The following is a 19,467-nucleotide window of genomic DNA, read 5'->3' as shown; positions in this document are numbered from 1 at the left end:
ACTGTTTCTCTTCTGTGTGTTCCAGAAAATAAAAAACATTGATTGAATTCACCTTTGTCTTTTGAATCTCTGTTCAGCTGGCTCATACATATCAATCCAAAGGACTTGGGCTTTTTGATACTCATCAAAGGCGAGTTCATCAAAAAGTGCATGTTACAGGCTGCACGTATAATCTATAACATATATGATCAACTGCGTGAGAATGCCAAATATTTCCGTGCATACTCAGTCGCTCTTGATGAGAGCACAGACATCACTGACACTGCGCAGCTTGCTTTTCTGTCTGTCCATAACTGTGACACTGGTGTCTGTGTGTTGTGTATGTGTTGTGTGTGCATGTACATGTATTTTGTGTGTTGTGTGTGTGTTGTGTATTGTGTGTGTGTGCGTGTGTCTGTGTGTACATGCGTTTGTGTTGTACTTTTTTTTGGAATACTTGAAAGCCTTTGTGAAATACTTGAAACCCTTTTTTGTGGAATACTTGAAACCCTTTTTTTGTGGAATATTTGATGCAGCCCAGCCTCACCCAGACTCTACCTCCAGCGGCCCCCAGGTAAATTGAGTTTGAGACCCCTGAGAGGAGCACTCATTCAAGGGTACTACGACTACGCTTGCACCTCATGGTACCAAAGAACCTCAAAGGCCCTAAAAACAAGACTACAAACATCATAAAACAAACTGGTCAGACTACTGCTTGACCTTACTCCTAAAACCCACCTCATCCCTGCCCATTTTGACAACCTAGGATGGCTTAAGGGGTCCCCACACGGCGAGCGATTTTAGCCAGGCGACCGATTTTTTTAGCGAGCCGACAGACAGAATTGTATCGCCTTCATTGTTATGAATGAGAGAACCCACACGGCAGGAGATTCTGAAGAGACGGTCGCGCAGCTATTTCTGTCGCCTCGCTCAAAATCGCCTCGATCCTATTTTTGGAGGCGACGGCAGGCAGGACAATGAGGAAATAACATGACTTCTACAGTAGAAGTAGTACAGAAGTTCTACTGGTGTATCATTTGTACACCATTAATGTATCATTCAATACATTCATTGATCAATAACCTACGTATTATTACCATGCTACTTATGTTCATTATTATTAACGGGAACAATTTAAATAAATAACGTTAGTTTGAGAAGCTGTAGTGGCCGCTTGTCATTAACTAATAAATGAACAATGTGCCACGATGCACCTACTAGTGTTTTTATACTCGGGTAACAAAAGAAGTTGTGGATGTTGACAGAGTTTAATGTCCAGGCTGCAGCTGATGTAGTTTGTAAGGTTTATTGTCCAAAGAAAATTATGGTTGAGAACAAAACAGTTTGCGTCTTCCGTGAAAAAAACACTCAGCAGCTGCATAACAATACTTGTCCAATCGTTGGTAATGAACGTATCGTAGCGATCAGGCATGCAGTAATGTCAGGAAGAATGAGGAGAGGTTGTATTCGTATATGGTGGTTTAATTCCAGCTCAATATGGGTTTTACAGGTTAATACTCTCTCGTACTGCACAACACAGGGTCTAACGACCACCCCTAGGCATGGTCTAATTCTCACAACCCACTCCTGCGCGTGATGTAATGCTTTATTATACAACTGCCGCATTCATCCAACCTTATTGCTATACAATAAACACATTCATTGAAGATTTATTGAAAAAACCATCCGCAAAAAAAGTTGTTCCAAAAAAATAAAAAAGAGAAGTTGCCTCCATGTGGAAGCAGCTCGGAAGTGCATCCAACTGTTCTCATTGCGTCTCAACTAAGACATCCAACAAACTAACACATCCAACTGTCTTTCAACTAAGACATCGAACAAACTAACACATCCAACTGTCTTTCAACTAGACATCCAACAAACTAACACATCCAACTTTTCTTTTGGCAGGGTGACAAAAAAGATTTTAAATTGGGACAGAGCACACGGTCATCCCTGGTCAAGAGAGATGTCCATGATTTTTTTCTTCTACTGACTTGAGTATGATTTTTATGAACAATCTGCAGTGTAAGGTTCACATAATTAAAACAAAATTATCAACAATCCATCAGGATAAGTGGAAGGTGGAGATTTGGAAAAAACCTAAACTTAGAAAATATGTTGCAATTAAAAATGAGTATTTTACTGAACCTTATGTAATGTTAAACTTAAAGAGAAGACGGAGGTCTCTGTGTGCCCAGTTGAGGTCTGGCACCCTGCCATTGGCTGTGGAAGTGGGTAGATTCCAGGGTAAACCTGAGGAGGAGCGGTTGTGTGTTCTGTGTGATCTGGGAGTGGTGGAGGATGAATATCATTTTGTTTTTTATTGCCCTTTGTACACCGCTTTGAGGAGGGCTTTATTTGAGAAAATTCTAATTGTAAATCCGGATTTGTTTTGGCAGTCTGAGTATGTTGAGTTGTTTTTTTGTGGAGGACATCTTCGGTTTTGCAGGATTTTTGGAGAAGGCATGGCACTTGAGACAAAACACACTGTATCCTATATAATTGTATTTGAATTCATCTTGTTTTTCTGTTTATTTACATTGAGTACAGCTTGTGTTATATTACGTTTTATTGTATTTTCTTGTATTTTCTTATGGCCATCTTGGTCTATATGTCATTTGTTAAGTAATTGGTAAAGTATATTATTATATACTTATTGTTATGTGTCTTGTAAGCCCATATGGGCTGGGCATACATCTGTATGTAAGACACGAAAATAAAAAATATCAAATCAAATCAAAAATGTTTTGAACCTACTTTCTATAGAACTTCATTCTTAGATGCTTCTATAGAAAGTAGATAAAACAAATAAAAAAAAAAGTTCTCTTTGCCCTATATAGGGGGGGGGGGTTCTCTTTGCCCTATAAGAGGGGATTTTTTATTTTGTTCCACAATGACTCATGACCACTAACACATTCACCGTGACAGAATTGTTTTTCATTTAGTCTTTGTGACCCTATCACCATATCCTTTCGTAACGTTTACTGTCCGCCATCTTGCTTTCACTTCTAAAAACTCGCATGGCGGATTGATAGTAATGCGGTTGTGGGCGGGTCCTGGGACCAAGAGTGTGGGGTTATTACAAATACCCACGTGTAACTTGACTGTTTCAGCCAATCAGAATCGAGAAATTTGCATGCCGTTGTATGAACTGCATTAAACTGAACTGAATTGATAAGGAGAAACCTCATAACTGAACTGGCACTGAACATTGAACTGCACTGTTTGCAGATGTACTTTTAAAAAACATAATTTTGTGTTGTTTTCTTGGTTAAATCCAAAAGGAAAAAAAATATAAAATCGGAGAAATCCAAAAACAAACAATTTAAACTGAGAAATCCGAAAACAGGAAAATTCATATCCGAAAACAGGAAAAGATAAAACGGATTTCATAGGGCCCTAGTTAAGGTGAGCTAATAAATTCACTCTGAAAATCTGCTCCGCTCTGATAAACTGACTCTTTGGTCAGAGCGTCCAGTGTGCACTCTGAGCCCTAAGAATCTCTGAACAACTTGAGTGCGCTCAACTGTTGTGAATAGTTATGGTTGTAAATAGTTATGAGTGTTGTATGTGCTTCCTTGTATTGTAAATAGTTCATATGTGTTGTGGCAGATATGACCCGCCTTCTCATGGATATGTGAAGGACGGGAGATATTATTGCCACGGAAGGAGTAGAAACAATTAGGTAGCTGATTAGTACTGATAGAACACACCTGTGCATCATTAGTTCACCCACATCTCACATGCACACACCCCAGACACACACTATAAATACACTAGGTTAGTCAGAGGTAAGGGGAGTGGAGGTGAGGTTGGAGTTGTGACATTGAGAGAGAGATTGGTTTATTCAGAGTTTTGTAAGGTGATGGGTAGTAAGAGGAGAGGAGAAAGCGAGAAGGTGTTCATTGTGTACTGGATCCTAGACTGGCTGAGAAACCCCCTTGTGTACTGACCCTGGACCGGACGACTACTCTTGAGTATTGAACAATCCCTTCTTTTTGTACGAGAGCCTGTTTTGTGTTTTGACCATCAGACTGTATTACGACCATTATCTTTGCACAACCATCGAACTGAATTCTGCCCATAATCAAATATTCGAATTGATTTATATTGCACTTGTGTGGACAATTGGACATTCAAATTTGTTTTTGAACCGTGGCGAGTCTGAACACCACCAGGCTCGTCACAGTGTGTTGTCACTACTGTATGTATAAAGCCGACCGCAGGCGGCGGGCGACCGACGGCGCCTGGCGATGCGATCGTCTGTCGCTCAACGACAATCGCTTAGCACCCCACACCAGACCCGTTCAGGTATAATAAGCTATGTGTTGCCATTTAGCTGGGGGTGTCGTTTCCCCCCGGGAGATATAGGAGGACGGACCGGACATTAGGTTGTCGTGAAGCAAGTGTATTAGCGGGTAGCTGTGTTGTGCATTAAGAGGGAAGTATTAACCTGTAAAACCCATATTGAGCTGGAATTAAACCACCATATACAAATACAACCTCTCCTCATTCTTCCCGACATTACTGCATGACTGATCGCTACAATACGTTCATTGGACAAGTATTGTTATGCACCTGCTGAGAGAGAATGTTTTTTCACGGAAGACGCCAACTGTTCTGTTCTCAACCATAATTTTCTTTGGACAATAAACCTTACAAACTACATCAGCTGCAGCCTGGACATTCAACTCTGTCAACATCCACAACTTCTTTTGTTACCCGAGTATAAAAACATCTAGTAGGTGCATCGTGGTGCATTGTCAATTTATTCGTTAATGACAAGCGGCCACTATACCTTCTCCAACTAACGTTATTTATTTAAATTGTTCCTGTTCATAATAATTAACATAAGTAGCATGGTAATAATACGTAGGTTATTGATCAATGAATGTATTGATAAATTAATTTATATTACAAATTTACACCAGTAGAAGTCATGTTATTTCCTCATTGTTTGCTGTGTCGCTTGCCGTCGCCTCAAAAAAATAGGATTGAGGCGATATTTAGCCAGGCGACAGAAGTTGCTGCGCGATCGCCACTCGAAAATCTCCTGCCGTGTGGGTTGTCTCATTCATAACAATGGAAGAGATAAAATTCTGTCGGTTGCCTCGCTTAAAAAATTGGTCGCCTGGCAAAAATCGCCCGCCGTGTGCGTTGGGCTTCAGGGCTCGGAATTAAAAATTTTACTTGGTAGCACTGGTGCTCCCAACTTCAAAAAGTTGGGAGCACCAGCAAAAATGTAGGAGCACCCACCAAAATGTAAGGAGCACCAACAATATATAACAGTACTGTAATGCAATAAAACAGTGAAAGTAGCCTTAAACTATAGTATAGTGTAGACCTAGTTAGGGGTGGGAATCACCAGTTTCATCACGATACGATACGATAGATTATTTGGACAACGATACGATATTTGCCGACATCACAAAGTCTGCCACGATACGATTCGATTCAGGTGCCTGCGATCGATATGAGACGATATAATATGACCATTTAACACAATCAGTAACATTTAGATCAACTAAAAAAAGGCAAAGGAAATATTTGACATTTTAATTTTTTAGCTCTTCCAGACATTTAAATGAAAAACAATCTATTGTTTTTTTTTATTATCTTTTTCCTCATTTTTTGCGATTTTCTCCCATCCCAATGTTAGTCGTTATGCCAATTCCCAATCCCCTTCCTGGTCGTTGCGCACTCTACCCCCTACCGTCGGTCCGGGAGGGCGGAGACTATCACATGCTTCCTCCGACACATGTGTACCCAGCCCACCGCTTCTTTTCACCTCGCAGCGCGGACTCTCATTGGGAGTGTAACACGTGGAAGGATCACACTACCTCTCCCAGATCCTTCCCTTGCTGTGCAGGCGCCCCGACCGAACTGTAGGAGTCGCTGTTTACAACGACCAGGACCCACCCTCGCCGGGTTTCCCACCCGCTAACACTGCCAATTGTGTTAGTATGGACGGTCAGCCAACCCGGAAGCACCACAGCTGGATTCGACAATCTATTGTTTTTAATACAAATAGACCTGTTCACTGTAAAGTGCCACGTTTTGATATATTGAGCTTTAAACTTTAAGTAATTATTTTTGGAACTCCCTAAACAACCTAAAACCCCTTCCTCTCCCAAACTGTTCTTGCAATTGTTTTATGTTGCATGATGATCATGAATACATTTATTATGTATTGTATTTTTTATGTTTAACACACACACAGTCACAGTCTGCCCCCTTCCCTTCCCAGTCCCCACTCTGCTGTTCTATGTTTCTGATCAGAGTTAGCCTGTCGTTAGCTTACGCTAACGTAGCGTTAATTTCGGTCTTTAACGCGACATGGGCATAAAGGAATGGCGAGGATTGCAAAGCATGTTAGATGCATTTGACCCGTTGCGGAATAAAACAGTTTTTTTGGGTTGCAAAATAGGCACAACACTAGCCTTGCTCTGTTGCAATGTCCGCGTTCCAGACGCTACTGCTGTGCTGTGAGCCGAGCGGATATGACTCGCCACGGGAGTATCGCAATATGGTCGCACCAGAACAATTATTTGCACTCGCACGAATGCTCCCAATTATATTTTTAGGTCGCACCGATAGAATTTCGGTCGCATATGCGACCAATTTGGTCGCAATTTCGAGCCGTGGGCTTAATTGTAAATAAGTTTGTGTTGTAAATAAATATTGTTAATATTTATTTAATTTATGTGCAATCGTTTAATTTCAGATCAGTGTAGAGAAATGCATCGATACTAACAACCTTCCCTTACTCTATGACAACACTGTTGACACCACGTATCTGTGACACGTGCGCCCCGCGACAACACTAGTAGTTTTCGGGGGACCTACCACCCCCCCCTGAAGAAAATCATAGAGGAAACACAGCACTCCATACACACGTTAACACTCCATACACATGTTGACCCCTGACAAAACCGAGGGAAGAGACAGTTGCGATTGGAGGATCAAGAAAAGAGGGTGGGGTTTGAGATAGGCCAATACTCATGTCATGTCTTTAGAAGGCACCACCACAACGGATGCAACTTGTGATATACCACAGGGTTCCCACAGACATTGCAAAATGAAATTCAAGGACTTCTCTAAGCTAAAATTTTCATTTTAAAATGGCATTTAAAAGGATACAATTCAATTTCTTGATTCAGAACAATTTTATCATGGATGAACAAAACTTTCAATGCGAATGGTTGATTTAGATTTCAAGGACTTTTTAAGCACCTTGTTAAAAAATGGGCGAATTCCAGGCCTCGACCCCCCCCCCCCCCCCAAATCAAGCACTTTAAGGACCTTGTGCGAACCCCGATACCAGTATGACCGTGGCAAAAGTGCATCACACTCATTAAGTAAGAAAAGTGAGTCAACCTTTGTGGAACCGGGATGAGGAACACATCCTCTTGAACTCTGACCCTCATTCTGATTGGTGCAGGTAGTGCTGTGGGGAACGGACAAGCCAATGTTTGAGTTGGAACCTGAAACACAGACCGTAAAGAGAAACCCGTTAACAAACGTACAGTAGTTGTTTCATGCTAATCTACACAGATTAACCACAGTCTAGTTTCTAGATGTTGATGAAGAATGAGGACAGATTCCTGCAAAATTACAAAATAAAATCAATAGCTGCAGTAAAACCTTGTGTTGGAAGATATGATTTGAATCCAGTCTCACCCTCTCTTTGAATAACATCAAATACAGAGTCCAGGTATAACATAGCGTGACATGACACAGCATAGCATTAGCCACCCTGCAGGATCCGGGTTGTTTTCACTGTTAGTTTGGGGGGGTGGGGGCTGATGAGGTCCCCCTCTCTCACCTGCATGGCGTATATCTGGGGGGGTGGATCAGGTTGAAAGTCATCGTCATCGGGTACGGTGGGGCTGTGTGACCTGCTGACCTCTCGTCGGCCCAGCCTGACCATGCCAGAGAGCTGAGTCATCTTGACCTGGCGAGGCTTGGAGCCATTCCTCTTCAAAGAGAGACCCCTGTTGGAGGAGGATGGGACTGCAGCACCTGGCAGAGAAGAGGGAGGGGGAGAGAGAGAGAGAGAGAGAGAGAAAGAGAGAAAGAGAGAAAGAGAGAAAGAGAGAAAGAGGGGTCAGTTAGCAGCCAGTAATGCAAGAAGGTAAGGAAATTATTTGGAATCTGATAGAAGATTATGACTGAAGTCATGGGATGGTCTTGTGTAGAGCATGGAACACTACCGGGACTAGGGGTTTCATGCACAGAAATGTATACATTCACATTACTATGAAGTACTTTGGATAAAAGCATCCATCAAATGACACAGGTCAAGGTTCCACAGGTGTGCTTGTGACAGTGTGGTGGCCACTACCTCACCTCTGCTAGTCATGTCAGAATAAGCCACGTGGAGGTTTTGATCCCTGGCCACCAAAGACGAGGAGCTGCACTCCCTCCTCGTCTCATTCGGCTCTGCCCCAACCCTCCTCTTCTTCTTTGGTTGGATCTCCCCCAGGTCGTCCTCCAGCCAATCATCTGCTAAATACTCCTCCTCCGGAACCAGCGCCGATCTGCCGGTAAACTGGGGATGCGACAGACTCGGAGAGACCAGGTTGGCGGCGCTGCCCAAGCCTCGGATGGCACTGTGGTACTCCTCCCTGGCAAAGACTGAGGACGCCTCTCCGGCCTCTCCGGCGCTCCCTCTGCTGCTGCTGGAGACCGAGCTGGAGTCAGGGTTAGGACTCGGGACCGCTGGGATATGTAACCTCGGGCGAACGGGACGCAGGGGAGCGATCGATGCCTCCGAGTCGCTGTCGTCCGAGGAGCAGCTGACATTCTGAAGACAGATGGATATGAAGCCCGTGAGAGGGAGTCTTTAACAAAGTCATCACATGGGTTGTTTCCGAAAAAAAGATGTAGGGAAACATTGTTTGAAGTTCGAAAAAGCTCAAGTCTCAAGTTCAAGTTGTTTTATTTGTCACATATAAGGCACACTACAATCAAATGCTTGGTTCTGTATGAACCCCCTGATTGTGGATCATACAGTAAAAGAAAGTTCAAAGAATAAAGACCAAACACTACAAAATATACAATATACTAAAGTACAAGCAAAATGAGGTAGGGATGTAATGCAAATCTTTAGTAATAAATAGATAAAATATGGTGTAGTGTTAAAAAAGTGTTTAAAGTGTGTATGTGTGCATGTGGATGTGTGTGCAATGAATGTAGATGGATGGGTTAGTGTTGCATGGAGTCATTGAGCATCCTGATGGCCTGGGGGTAGAAGCTCCTTTTGAGTCTCTGTACTGGCCATGAGACTCCGGTAGCACTTTCTTGACCGCAGCAGTGCAAACAGGCAGATGTTTAGGTGGCTAGAGTAGTCTTAGACTATTCTTAGCCTTGGCCCTGCAACGCCTGGTGTAGATGTCCTGGAGAGTGGGAAGCCCACCTCCAATTGTGTGTTCTTTAAGGAAGTTCAAAGTGAGTCAGAAGATCTTAGACGCCTAATGAAGTAGAGGCGTTGCCGTGTCTTCTTCACGTCTATATGTGTGGTCCATGTCAAGTCCGTGTTCACTCTCTCGACCGGTGCCCCATAGATGCTAAGGGGGCTGTAGTTCCTTGCCCCAAACCTCAATATAAAAGAAAATACACAATCCATTCTTTGGTTTTGCCGACGTTCAGGGAGAGCTGTTCTCCTGGCACAGTGCCAGGTCTCTACCTCTCCCAGGTAGGCCCTCTCGTCGTTTGCAGAGATCAGGCCCACCACAGCATCAGAAAACATGACGATGTGTTGCTGTTGTGCTTTGCCACAGTCATGCGTGTAAAGCGAGTAGAGGAGGGGGCTCAGAACACAGCCCTGGTGGGCACCTGTGTTGCGTGATGGATGGGGAGGTGCAGTTACCTGGGGTCTTCCTGTCAGGAAGTCCAAGACTCACTGGCAGAGGTCATAGTTCAAGCCCAGGTATCAGAGTTTGACGACGAGCTTGGAGGGAACTATGGTGTTGAATGCTGAGCTGTAGTGAATAAATAGCATTCTTGTCCAGGTGTGATGCTGCCGTGGACCTGTTGGGGTGGTATGCAAATTGCAGGGGGTCCACCGTCCAGGGTGTTTGAGAGGGAGGAACAGATGTAGCCCTTCACTAGCTTCTCAAAGCACTTCATGGCTACGGAGGTGAGAGCTACAGGGCGATAGTCATTGAGGCAAGTGGGTGTGGGGTTTTTGGGTACAGGGACAATAGTGGACTTTTTCAAACAGGTGGGGATGACAGCCTGTTCTAGGGACAGGTTGAATAGTCAGTGAATACCGGGGCCAGTTGGTCGGCAGACTTTTAGGATGGGTCCGGTCCCGCTGCTTTCCTGGTATTCACTTTCTTAAAAGGTCCTCCTCACGTCATGCTTTGAACACCTGAGTCTCCATCAGCAGTGGCTCTACTTTCTATTGTAGTGGCCTGTAGGACGGTGACGAGAGAGAATACCGGGAACTGGTAGTGGACTTTGTCACATGGTGCGACAAAAACCACCTGCAGCTAAATGTGGCGAAGACCAAGGAACTGGTGGTGGAGCTGGGGAGGAGGAGGAGTGCACCTGTGACCCCCGTTTCCACCAGGGGAGTTGATGTGGACATGGTTGAGGTGTACAAATACCTCGGTGTGCACATAGACAACAAACTGAACGGGTCAAAACATGCAGAAGCACTATACAAGAAGGGCCAGAGCCGACTCTACTTCCTCAGAAGGCTGAGATCCTTCAATGTCTGTACAAGGATGTTGAGGATGTTTTATGAGTCGGTGGTGGCGGGCGCCTTCTTGTACGCTGTGACCTGCTGGGGCAGCGGACTGAGAGCAGTGGACACAACCAGGCTGGATAAGCTGGTCAAGAAGGCCAGCAGCGTGGTTGGGGTTGAGCTGGACTCTCTAGCGAGGGTGGCGGAGAGGAGGAGCCTCGCTAAGCTCCAGGCCATCAGGGAAAACCCCACCCATCCACTATACACAGACTTGGCTGACAGGAGGAGCATGTTCAGTGCTAGGCTCACACTACCCAAATGCAGCACTGAACGGCACAGGAAGTCCTTCATTCCAACAGCCATCAGACTATATAATGCATCACTGTGCCTCACTGCATCACTGAGCACAGAGCGGCAGCTCATTAGTGGCAGGAGGACGCGACTAGCGGCCCCCAGGCTCCACAACAGGGGTCAGCGACGGCTGCCAGACATTGACCTAAGTCTTATTGGAACCCAAGGAGGTCAATACACTACCTAAAGCATACTGCACCTAGTTACACTGAATACTGGAATATATATTTCATATTTCCTTTAGTTAGATTTAGACTTAAATTATAATTATAACCAAATTGTTTACCCCATGCTCAGTATGCTCAGTATATTCTTACTGTATTTATTTCTGTATATATCATTTCATTTAATTTTATCCTATTTTATTTTACTCTACTCTTATCCTAGGCAACTTGATTTGATTCGTGTTATTATTCTAATTTGTGACCTGTCCTGTCTAAATGTTTAAATGTTGAGCGATTTGCAGTGTCTAATTTCCCACGGGATAATAAAAGTATTTCTATTCTATCTATTCTACTCTATAGGCTGTTTTTTTTACAGCCTCAAAGTGTGCATAGAAAGTATTGAGTTAATTTGCCAAGGAGACATCAGTGTTCACCATGGGGGGGGTGCCTTTGTAGTCAGTCATCGTTCTGAGGCCTTACCGCATACCTCTGGAATCAGCCTGTTCCACCTTATCCATGTACCGCCCCTTTGCCTCAATCACTGTTCTCCGTAGATTGTAGCGCGCTGCCTTGTGCTCGTCCATGTTGCCCGTCACAAGCCCGATGTTGTAGGCTGAGGTGCGCGCATTCAGAGCGTTGCGGACGGATTTGTGAACCCAAAGCTTTTGGTTTGGGAAAACTCTAATTGTGGTGGTTAACTACAAAGTTAACTACAAAGTTACTGTTTCACTTTGTTGTTTACATATTTAGGGCCTATAATATATATATTTATTACATGGCGTTTTAACATTCGCCGAAATGCTTGATTGTGATTGGTCAATAGCCCCCGACAGCGGTGAATTATTTTTCGATAACTGACCGCTGCCATGGGCAACGCGCAATAATCACAGGTGATTATTGTTTTTCGCAGCTGGAGCAATCAAGCCCACTGACACACACTGGATCAGTGCAATCAGACACATCTGCCAGCTGCCGGCGATAATAATAATCACTTTATTTGGGCTGACAGAGCCACAGAACAACTGTGTCTGCATTTGATCTCGTCTTGTCGATGGTGTAAAATGAATTAGGTATATTGTTAGTAAGTTAGCCATGTAATAAGCGGGATAATGTATAGCTATACTCGGTCATTGTCGCAAAATAATTGACCTTCACTGACGTTTAAAACACCTCGGCGAGGCGCCTTGGTGTTCTAAACACCGTGTCGGTCAATTATTTTGCGACAATGACCTCGTAGCTATACATTATCCCTTACATATTAGGGCTGTCAAAATTAATGCTTTAACTCTAGAGATTAATTTAAATTATTTAAAGCGTTAAAAAAATGTATCTAGATGAATCTATGTAGTGAACATTTTTCAATATAATATAAGAAAGCGGTCTAGCTGAGTCAATGTTGATGGTTTTGTTGAACATTTGTATTTCACAGGAGAGAAACTGTATTCAAAGAAAGCTATTAAAATAGTCTTTGAATCTAAATATACTTTCTTTGTGTTGATTTTACATTAATTCCATGATTTTACCCAAGTAAATATCTGTTACAAACTTAAATAGAATTTTTTTTATCTAGATTAATTACAGAAAATTGTGAGATTAATTAGATACTTTTTTTTTATCTATTGACAGCACTAATATATATACACACAGACTATATAAAGAAGAATTTTCTATGGCTTGTATTTAGTTCACACTGCCTCAAACTGATTTTAGTCTGATTTCTAACGATTTTCTTATTCCTCCAAAAACTCAGTGCCACTAGATGGGAATCCTTTCATGAAAAGGTAAAAAAACTCAATTCCTCTCACGATTCGTTCCCTCTCCCTTGTCGTGGTAATATTATCATATCATTATAGATCTGTGTTGAGATATCATACATATTCTATCTTTGTACAGCTTGACTGGTTCAATAGGCTGTGTGTGTGTCTCTTGAAGGGACTCCAAGGTTATATTTTCTCTTCCTAGCCAAGCCATAAGATAAGATAAGATATTCCTTTATTGATCCCCTTGGGGAAATTCAGGCATCATAGCAGCATGGGGGAAGGGGGGGGTACAGGTAGTAAAAACAACACAAGCAGTGTAAACAAATATATAATTTACTATCTAACTAACTGAAAAATATATATCTAACTAACTGAAAAATATATTCACAGTATCATATAAGGTGCAGTATGCATAAGGTAGTGTTATAATTACTATCTACTGAAATAACAAGGTCTTGTTATTAATTCCCCTAGCTCGGGACCATTTTGTTTACTTTCATCGTCATATCTGAATGTCTAATGTTACGTCTTGCAATTGTGTATAATGTACGTTCTGACCAGAGCTCTTTGTCACTTTCTGGCCAGACGCTCGTGTGTGAACATGAAGTTTCTGATTTAATGTAAACTGATCACTTTTCTTCTGTGGCCACAGATGAAATAAACTATGTTTTTCTATTTTTAATAACTCGACTCAGAATGATTTCCCCAACGGTGCATCCTTTGTCCTTTAATAATTTCCATAACACCCTCTTCCCACAAGTCTTCTCACCCCATACAGAACAGCCTCCATCCCCCGGGCTCTGTGGCGCTGTGTCGAACCGCTACGCTGCCTCCTTGTGGTGCTGGGCGGTACTGCGCCCTCCTCAGCTCTCCTGGTGTTCCTGGGTCCGTCCTGACTGGGGACAGTGAACTCTCCGTTGGGTAACAGCGGCTCGGAGTTCTCGGCATCAAACAACTGGCTGTCCTGCAGGGCGTCAACAGGCCTGGTTGGAGCTGGAGCAACGTGCACTGTGGTGGCGAGAACGAAATAAAAGAAAATACTTTTTTATGCGAGGGAATACGCAAGGGTGCAGTACCCCCTCACCAAGCAAAACATCTAGACATACATTTATATTCTATATAAATAATTGTAATAAATATGAGAATATTTGTATCATTAAAAATTACATTGGGCGGCACGGTAGTGTAGTGGTTACCACTGTCGCCCCACTGCAAGAAGGTCCTGGGTTTGATTCCCACTTGGGGACCAGGTTGCCAGGTACCCATGTGGCGTAAAGATTTGTCCCAACCCACTTTCAGTTCCGCGTTCGGGTTCCGCGATCTGATTGGCCACTGACGTTTCTCTCAGCGCCAATCGCTTTACGCCTAGATCACTGGTTAATCTTGGGGAGGGCAGTAATACGCCACGATGCGTCTACACTGCCGGAAATTCTAAAGAAGAAGAAGAATCTTGGGGACTCTTTCGAAGTTGCTCTCTTTCGAAGTTGGTTAAGGTTAGAGTTTGTCGGTGGTCTATCGCCCTGCTCTAACCTTAACAAACTTCGAAAGAGAGCGACTCCGAAAGAGTCGCCAAGCTTAACCAGTATACTAGCAGGCTGTTAGAGGCAGAACTAGGCGTAACGCGATTGGCGCTGAGAGAAACGTCAGTGGCCAATCAGATCGCGGAACCCGAACGCGGAACTGAAAGTGGGTTGGGAAAAATCTTTACGCACCCAGGTGGGGCATCTCCCCGGCCTTTCTGTGTGGAGTTTGCATATTCCCCCCGTGCTCGCAAGGGTTTGCCCCCCAAAAAGAGATAAACCCAATGGAAAAACATGCAGAACATTTCACGAACACGGACTAGAGCACTTCGGCAGCCCAATGCATGCATGTCTGTGTTCCATCTTACATGCGTGTTGCTGCATGACAAATAAATACTTCTTCACGTTTATGATCATGATTCTACGAGGCATTGTGATGTCCTAAAATAAATAAGAGCACTACACGAACACTGTAAATGGCAGTGAATAAATAAATAAGCACTAAAGTCAAATCGTGTGGATATAGCCATAATGGAATAGAATGGACACATATACATTCTGTAAATAAACATGTGAATATTTCATATGTGCCTGCATAATATAGATGGGGCCTATCAGATGCCCGATATCAAGTAGCCTACTCATGTATTTAACTCAACTGTACAATTAATCTGCCATCAGCAAATCGCATTCCTTTCATGTAGGCTATACTGTATTTGCTTTAATAGTCCATAACAGTCTTGTATTGTTATTTTTTATTGTTAGTTTTATATAAAAAAAAATCTTGCTTAGTGTGCACATTGTAAGAGCTAGTAGAGAAACATTCCACTGCTCATCTTACTGGTATGATGTTGCATGAGACCAATAAAACCTTGAACGTGTACGTGGACGTGAACATCAATCATGTAAATTAAACCATGCCATCCAATAATCAGTGATAAATCGCACTATTTAAAAAAGGGCAAAGTCTGCACCCTAGGCCTACACACACAGTATGGCATATCTACTGACCGTGCGCTGAGGAGCGAACGCCAGTGCCGTGAGAGTGATGACTGCCTAGTGGTACCTAATGGAGCTGTGCAATACCCTGGAGGCAGCACTGAGGAGCCGGACCAGACACTCAAACTCTGTGCCACCACTCGTCCAGGTACTGCCCACCTTGGGCTTTTTAGCATTCCAGAGAGAGTTAGGAGACAGGGTGGGCATATCACCATCAGCTGCGGGCTCCAGCAAGTTGTGGATGGAATAATACAACTGCCCACACAATAAATCCAATTCCCATATACTGAACAAGAACAGATTCCAGTCAAGAGAGGATTCCATGCCATTGCTGGTCTGCCCAACACCATCGACGCAATTGATTGTGCGCATGTGTCCATCAAGGCAGCACCCTTCCGAAATGAGTTTCCATATCTCAACAGGAAGCAATACCATCAACTTTCAAACCATCTGCGATACCCAGAACCACCAGCTCAACGTGGTCTCTCAGGGGTGTGGACATTTCTCGATTCTAAGATGCATCGTGATGCGGACGATTCTGCATTGATGCAGTGACAGAACATAGATTAAAATAAAAAAAAAAGCTTTTATGTTTTTTTTTTTTTACAATGTAGCGCTTTTGGATTTGCTCCACAACTATAAAGTGCCCTACAAATCAAATATATTATTATTATATTATTAAAGCTAGTGCTCTGGTCATGCATCCACTCAACTCATAGAAAATACAGCATCAGGCTATTCTAAAAGTATTGATACTAATAAAATGGAGTATTGAACCGTATCGAGATACCTTTCTAGTATCTGTATCATGCAACACTAGTAAAGACATTTATTTTGACATTCTGATTTAAGAACCTTCTAAATAAAAGTTAATTTATCCGACTGCTTGTATTAATTGATGAAAAAGTAGCCATGTGGAGTAATATAGATTATAAAATTGAGGATGTAATATATTATTGAGCTGCATCTAATCAAATCGTGGACAGCTGATCGTAATCGAATCGTGAGGCCAGTGAAGATTCACAGCTCTAGTCTCTCACTTCCCAGGAGCTGCATATGACTCCTACATCTTACAGAACAGCCCTGTGGGTGGGCACTCCGAGCAAGGAGACACTGGAGACACATGGCTAATTGGCAAGTATCTCTGATTTCACATCAGCCCATTTCTTTTTCATTTCAGCCGCTGTGCGCTCCTCTCTTCCTGACACAGATATTGATAGACATAGAGGCCCACCATAATCAAAAGGATAAAAATGCAAGAAAGCTTACTTCCATTGCGGTCCATATGTCTGACTTTTGCACAAAAAACATTATAATAATAATAAAAAAAAGAAAAAGAACAGTCAGTAATTACCGGCTAACGGAAACCCGGATACCTTTGTAGTAAAACTCATAACAAAAAAGGCCTGTACCTCCCCCTGCCAGTGCTTTCCTCAGCAGTTTCTCTGTAGCGGAACACTCGTGTCTGGTCTGCTGGTCCAGCTCTCTGCTGTAAGTCCTCTGCCACAGTCGCAGGGTGTCCATGGGAGTCTCACCCTAAAGGACAGAAGAAGAAGGGAAAGCATGAGATGGAAAACAACATACTTCAAACTCTTGGCATTATGCCGATACAATCAGCGATTCCCCACAGTCATGTGGTGGTAGAGGCTGGGGAGGAGGGTAAGACTCCAATCACTGAACAGCAGCAAGCTAACTAAATATTACACAGAGCACTGGTAATGTGTTATTGTATCACCATGGGATATTTGTGGTGAGTTTGTCTGATATTGTGGTGGTGGGCTGCCACACCGTGCACATACCTTGGAGTTGCGTACAGTGGCGGAGGCGCCTCGCTCCACCAGCAGTCTGCCGACGGGGAAGTGACCACAAGCCAGGGCATCATGGAGGGGAGTCACCCCCTCACACAGGGGACCGCCTGGGTCGTTGATGTTAGCTCCCCGTTCCACCAACAATGCTACAATCTCTGTTAGATAGAGAGAGAGCAAAAGAAAGCGATGAAACAAGTTGGAGAGGACATTATTCCTCCATCTTATCAGAAGGCATGAAATGTTATTCTGTTCCATCTATCCGTCTGTCTGTCTAGTTGAAATAAAGTCACAAATAAGTTTGCTGAACGAGTTACCGAGGTGCCCGTGGTTACAGGCCTCATGCAGGGGAGTCCAGCCGCAGTAGTCCCTGGGGTTGACTGGGTGACCCTGACATACAGTGAGAGATTGGAGATTTGATCAGAATCATACAATCTCATGCCTACATCCTTTGCTCTTCACTGGATCCAACAGGTATATATACATCTGTCAATATGTTAAATGTGATATATATAAAGTTTGTATGTAGAGTAATATATATACATTCTTTTTTATATATATATAAACAGAGCTTTTAGAAAGGTGCAGAATGAAATATACCCTCCCCACCGAAATTTAAAAAAATATATTTATCATAGTATATATATTTTAGAATGTTGAATGTTTACATGTTGCTGGCATGTATCCCCTTCCCTACTTCCCATTTCCCCTCTACTGTGACATCTAGTGGCTGAATGTAATTTTTTCTTTTATTGCTTTGTTTATTCTCTTCATAAGATAACCGCTTCTCTGAATCCGTCTCCTCAAGGCTCTAACACCACACACAGATCTCACCTGATCCACCAGATATTGGGCCTGCTTCAGGTTCCCATCTATACAGGCCCTGTGGAGAGATGTCTCGCCCTTCTCATTCCTCTTGTTCCACTGAGGGAGGGAGGGAGGGAGGGAGGGAGAGAGAGAGAGGGGAGGGAAGGAACAGCAGCAGGGAAAGAGAGTAGAAGGTTAACAATGGATATGGGGTATAAGGTTGAGATAATTTCCTGTTCAAATAGGGCTGAAATTGCATCAGATTTTAATTAAATGACAACTGTGGCCAATGAGCCGTGGCCCTGTGTCATATTGCCAAGAATTCAGGAATCTCACGATTACATTTTGATTCTTGGGGGGGGGGGGGGGCACAATTCGATTCAACATGTGCATACATTTGATTAGATTGCCGTTTTGAGTTACTTTTCACATTCGACAGCAGTAGACACTAATAGGTCTCAAAAGAAAAGAAAATAAAATCACACTGAATCAAATGTAAACCTTGAGTAAGATACATTTTCCAGTTTAGTTAACTTAATGACACTTAACACTTTGAGTGCCAGCGACGTGTATTGTAGTCTTATCATGCCCCCCGTTGAGGGCAACCGAGTCTCCCGTTGGTACAGCAGACCCTCTAGGAGTCTAGGAGCTCAGATGGGAAAATACCGCCCCCTATCGTCTATCCCTGTGAAACTGCAGGCCATTCGATTATACTGGTGGATGTGTGGTGGATGTGTGTGGGGGGAGCCTACTGGTTCCACTATGCTGGCGAGCCGTCTGATCAAGAGGGAAGTGATCGCGAGATGGAAATATATATGGAATATATATTTACAGCAGCCAATAATCAATCAATAAACGTGATCGATATTTGGAATGGCGATCAGGAATTGGAATAATCTTTTTGGAGAACATCTGATCTAAGGTAAGGAATCTATGTTACCAGTCTTGGGGTAATCTGAGCTGTTTTAACCTATATCTCAGCGTGTCCCGTATGTGTGTATGTGTGTGTGTGTGATGTTGAGGAAATGAGAGAATAGATTTTTCAGCTAGCTTCTATAGCGTGCATAAGTACACATACTATCGATAATCTAGCGTTTATTTGAAAACGATTCATAAATAGGCAGACAAATGACAACGTGTCTAGTGTATTCGAGAATATTCCAATAATTGCCGTTTATGGGGGAATCTTTCAGAGGATGCAGAGCGTAGGGGTCTTGAGGGTGTGTAGTTGGAGACCATTGACCGGAGGTAGACGGGAGCCGTTCCCTTTGCCGCACGATATGCCAGGTCGAGGGCCTTGAAGCGGATTCGAGGGGCCATGGGGAGCCAGTGCAGGTCTCTGAGAAGTGGGGTGACATGGGCTGACTTCAGTAGGTTTGAGATCAGGTG

General features: G+C 43.3%; 1 protein-coding gene across 1 annotated transcript in view; it reads right to left on the bottom strand.

Moving 5' to 3' along the window:
- tonsl (tonsoku-like, DNA repair protein) overlaps positions 1 to 19,467 on the bottom strand; it is an 85,327-nt gene that overhangs the window by 21,283 nt on the left and 44,577 nt on the right. Inside the window, exons 13-20 of the mRNA XM_084310687.1 lie at positions 18,106 to 18,195; positions 17,589 to 17,661; positions 17,266 to 17,429; positions 16,879 to 17,002; positions 13,717 to 13,955; positions 8,329 to 8,785; positions 7,805 to 8,001; positions 7,357 to 7,463 (exon numbers count right to left, since the gene is read on the bottom strand). Of these exons, the coding sequence (XP_084166813.1) occupies positions 7,357 to 7,463; positions 7,805 to 8,001; positions 8,329 to 8,785; positions 13,717 to 13,955; positions 16,879 to 17,002; positions 17,266 to 17,429; positions 17,589 to 17,661; positions 18,106 to 18,195 (1,451 nt within the window). The remainder of the gene's footprint in view (positions 1 to 7,356; positions 7,464 to 7,804; positions 8,002 to 8,328; positions 8,786 to 13,716; positions 13,956 to 16,878; positions 17,003 to 17,265; positions 17,430 to 17,588; positions 17,662 to 18,105; positions 18,196 to 19,467) is intronic.

The sequence above is a fragment of the Notolepis coatsorum genome, assembly GCF_963971535.1.
Source record: "Notolepis coatsorum genome assembly, chromosome: 3".
Taxonomy (NCBI): domain Eukaryota; kingdom Metazoa; phylum Chordata; class Actinopteri; order Aulopiformes; family Paralepididae; genus Notolepis; species Notolepis coatsorum.
The sequence above is the reverse complement of the archived record's forward strand: the minus strand, read 5'-3'. Positions and strand labels throughout refer to the sequence as shown.